The 4,171-nt window shown below is 46.1% G+C and overlaps 1 protein-coding gene across 1 annotated transcript; it reads right to left on the reverse strand.

Moving 5' to 3' along the window:
* Positions 1–167: 167 nt before the first annotated feature.
* Positions 168–1,599, reverse strand: LOC119284396 (MDIS1-interacting receptor like kinase 1-like). The gene is made up of 2 exons (XM_037563534.1): positions 816–1,599; positions 168–703 (listed from the first exon to the last, which is right to left on the reverse strand). Exons 1-2 carry the CDS (start codon positions 1,597–1,599, stop codon positions 333–335), a joined length of 1,155 nt encoding a protein of 384 aa, XP_037419431.1. The 3' UTR covers positions 168–332.
* Positions 1,600–4,171: the final 2,572 nt, after the last annotated feature.

Raw genomic sequence — 4,171 nt, forward strand, 5'->3', positions numbered from 1 at the left:
GGGTCTTTGCGCCATTTGGCGCAACTGGTCATCTAGTAAATATGAAACCCAGGATAATTTAACAAATAACAATAACCAGGATAATGTTATGCCAGATACTATTTGCTCAAATCCTAACAAGTAGCAGCAAGAAGTGTTTGCACACAGACAAGGAAAACAAGCAGCAGAATTTTGCAGAGGTGAACACAACTGGACAGCAAAATGTTCTCAGAAAAAGGCAGGATAGTCCATATCACTACTTGTACTTGAGATGTATCTACAAATTAATTCAACCGAGTCATCCTATGAACCATTCATTCATGACGTGATCTTTCTAGAAAAGACAACAAGCATCACAGCAGATAGCAAGCGAGGAGGCCACAGAATGGACCACGCACAAAGCCGCAGCGGAGTCGTTTGAGAGCCATCCGCATGGACGGCCTTTGCTGTGGATTCCCAACTGTGCAATCCACACCCAGCATGAACACAATTGCCATCTCCTCCATGTACCGCGCTTGATCTGGGATGTCCCTGTCCACGGCACTCTGGAACATTTCATGTTGGTTTGCCATCAGTTTAGTGAAGTTGTTTCGTGCCCAAGTCGCCAAATGACCATCCGCTCCAGCTTCATTAGCCATCCGCCCCGTGACGAGCTCGAGCATGAGCACCCCAAAGCTGTATGTGTCAACCTTCTCCGTCAGCTCGCTTGCTGCCACCCCATATTCTACAGTTAATAATTTAGTAGTACTAGTTAAAAGATCAAGGTAGTCTAGACATAATTCCCTGTAATTGAGTTAAGACAGAATTCCATTGCGTGCATCGATCGCCCAACATACCTGGAGCTGCGTATCCAAAGTTACCAAGAGGCAGGCCAACAATTGGCAACGGTTGGTCGAGTCCGGCCATATTCATCTGTGCAGCGTCAAAACTGGCTATTACGGGCTTGAAATTCTGATCAAGCAAGATGTTGTTCGAGTTGATGTTGTGGTGGATGATCGGCCTTTTGCATCTGTAGTGCATGTGGCAGAGCCCTTTGGCCATGCCGATGGCGATGACCCTCGTCTGTGGCCAGCTCAGCGGCCGAACATCATCCATGGGTTGGTGCAGCCAGGATTGAAGGCTGCCATTCACCGGATACTCATAAACGAGCATGATGGCGTCTTCTCTCTGGATGAGGTCTACGACTTTGATGATGTTGTCGTGAGAATTGCTGGCTAACAGGAACATCTCCGAATTGTAGCAGTACTTGACATTGTCGTCCACTTGTAGTGCTAGGTTCACGTTCTGGCACTTCTTGACGACCAGCGTAGTTGGGAGACTGATGCCAGGAATGCCTTGAAGCTGCACTATGTACAGTTCGTCATCCCTTACCATTCTGCTAGCCCACACCCTTTTCTTATTATTTTCAGTAAGGCTGTGGACTATGGCTTGTCCATTGAGCGCAAGAGGTGGTCTTCGGTACAACCCCCCTCCCCCCCCAACGTACAAAGGGTAGGGGCGGTCATTTTCATGCGCCGTATAAAAATACCCGCCCGCCGTAGGCGCGCCTGCGTCTCCATGATATTCCCAGATCATGGAGGAGATGGCAACTGTGGTCATGCTGGGCGTGGATTGCACCATTGGGAATCCGCAGCAAAGGCCGTCCATGTGGATGGCTCTCAAACGACTCTGCCGCGGCTTTGTGCGCAGCCCATTCCGTGGCCTCCTCACCTGCTATCTGCTGTGATGCTTGTTGTCTTAACCTAGCTAACAATAGTGATGACTGTCAATGCATGTTCTCCAAGCTAAACACAGAGAGACATGCTACATGTTCAGTGCTGCTTCAGTCAGGAGAAGGAACATTGAACATATAAATGATGAGCTAGTGCGCCCAACTAGCGGCACCAGCCACGTCTCCTTTTATTCGTACTGTGGGCGGAGAGCAGAGCCAGCGAACGAGCGAAAGAAAACCAGCCGCGCGTCCCGTCTCACCTAGACCACCTCTCGTCCCCGCACCCACCCCCAATCTGCCGCCTCCTTTCCTCCCCCAGTCCCCACCTCTGCTCCTCCTCCTCCCCAATCCTCCCCATCTCCTCCGTCTCCACTTCTGGTCGGGGCGCCGCCTCCTCTCCACCTCGTGCCCCCCTCCTCCCACTCCGCCACCTCCGCTCCGCTGCACCCCGCAGCTCCGAGGACCATCGACGAGGCGAGGACAGCGGTGCCATCGGACCCGCCGACCCGGAGCCCGCGCCCTCCTGACCAAGCACCGTCCGCCTCCTCCCCCTCCCCGTCCACGCTCGCGGCCGTCCCCGGCCACGCCGGCCGCCATCGCATCATCGCACGTGAGCAGCCTCTCTCCCCGGCTTCCTGCCTTCTCTCTCTCGTGGCCATCTCTGGTAGGCTAGGGTTTCTCTCTGGGACGGGGATGCCTTAGTTGGTTTCTTTTTCTTCATATATGTACTTAGATCTTAGATGTGCTGCCATCTTGCTGTAGGCAGTGCAATTTCCCCCGCAGTCTAGAGACTTTGGTTTCTGTATTATTTTTTAGGAGTTGCAAAATGTGATCTTTGGACAAGGGAGTGATGGTTAGCCCTTAGCAGTCTTCAATTCTGGATCACTTCAATTGATAATTGCTTCATTAATGTGATTTTTTTTCTTGTTTGACATAATCCCACACTTTAGGATCTGGCAAGAATTAATTGGATTATAGTCTAGGTCTGGTCGTGCGTTAAATGGCGAAGGGGCCGCCCACAAGGTACTAGGTCCAATTTCATCGAAATGCTACATCTACCTACTGCCTACTCCACTTGTTCACATACAGTTTTTTGCTTTTGTTTTCACTGACTCACTTTTCTCGGCATTTTTGCGTGGGTCTCTTTTTATGGCCAAGAATGTTCATGCCAACCTTGGTTTTTTCTACAGTAGTTGGTAATCACTCTGAACAATAGTAGATCGGTAAAGCCAATAGTGGTTAGTTTGAGGCTGCTTCTATCTTTCCTACAATAGTTCATTTCAATTGTTCATAGTTTTTACTGTAGTTGTTAATTTGATTACCTATTTTACAAGAAATAACAATCATTCATATATGCCATCTTATTCTTATGCAATAATCTGAAATCTATCTTGTCATACCAGGTCTCCTGTTTTCAATGGCCATAACTATAACTACAGTTTTAACTGACGTGATTAAGGATGGTGTTGGTCGGCCACGTCCAGATTCCTTTTGGCGTTGTTTTCCTGACAGAGTATCTTTAATGTGCTCACCTTCGGCTGTTGCTTCTTTGTGCTCATCCATAGCAATACTATTCTCATTAGCTCATCCATGGCAATACCGTTCTATGCACTAATCGGCAATGACACAACTACACATAGCGAGTACTAGAAAGCATGATAATGTTTTGGGGCATTTTTCTACTTTGTGCAAGAAATTTAATTTGATGGATATGCGACCTGTTATCTCTTGATTATGTGTGGATTTTAATACACAGTTATTTCTGTAGAAGGTAACTTGATTGACACTGTTTTGTTATTTCTATGTGCAGAAAATGCGAACTCGGCTGATGGATTGCATACTATTTTGCTGAGTTGTTTTGTTTTAAAGATACAATCGAGCTGAAGACTTCTTTTGTATGAAAATTCACTATGGAAACCGAAATAATGGTACTCTGCACAACCGTTGACTTTCTTGCATCGGTTCTTCATTCTATAAGTCACACCTTTTCTATTTGGTAAAAGAAGAGTGAGCTCATGCTTGAACTTCCACCATATATGTTAACACTTGGATACTGTATCAACCCTCTGATCCTTCATAGTTTTCCCTTGCATTGCCTCCTTTAACTCTTCAGCTGGACCTTTAAAAAGAATGATTTTGTGGTTATATAATTTATTATGTTTTGTTTCGTTGTCGAGAGGTAGAATGTAAAGTAGGCTGCTATTTTCATTCTATTCATATGCAGATATTTGATATAAGTGAATATATACCTTTTGGTAGGTGAATGTGCTCTCCATTAATATCACTGATATATTTGAGCTTCAGAGAAGGATATCTATCCCATTTTGTTTTTGGTTTTTGAACAAAAGAGTGTTGTATGTGTATCGTTAAGAGGATGAAGCAGCAAAATTACCAATTTAGCAGGATGTGGCTGATACGTACAAAGTGGCTTTACTTAGGTCTGGTGTTACTACTATTTCTTTCGTTGTAAAACTGTAGTGC

This window comes from Triticum dicoccoides, chromosome 4A, assembly GCF_002162155.2.
Source record: "Triticum dicoccoides isolate Atlit2015 ecotype Zavitan chromosome 4A, WEW_v2.0, whole genome shotgun sequence".
NCBI classification, from domain to species: domain Eukaryota; kingdom Viridiplantae; phylum Streptophyta; class Magnoliopsida; order Poales; family Poaceae; genus Triticum; species Triticum dicoccoides.

Bases quoted from the DNA above. Each gene is read 5' to 3' on its own strand.
- LOC119284396 (XM_037563534.1), bottom strand. From the start codon at position 1,599: ATGGTGCAATCCACGCCCAGCATGACCACAGTTGCCATCTCCTCCATG. The intron at 704-815 runs GTATGTTGGGCG...TATTAACTGTAG, and splicing joins CTTTGGATACGCAGCTCCAG to AATATGGGGTGGCAGCAAGC.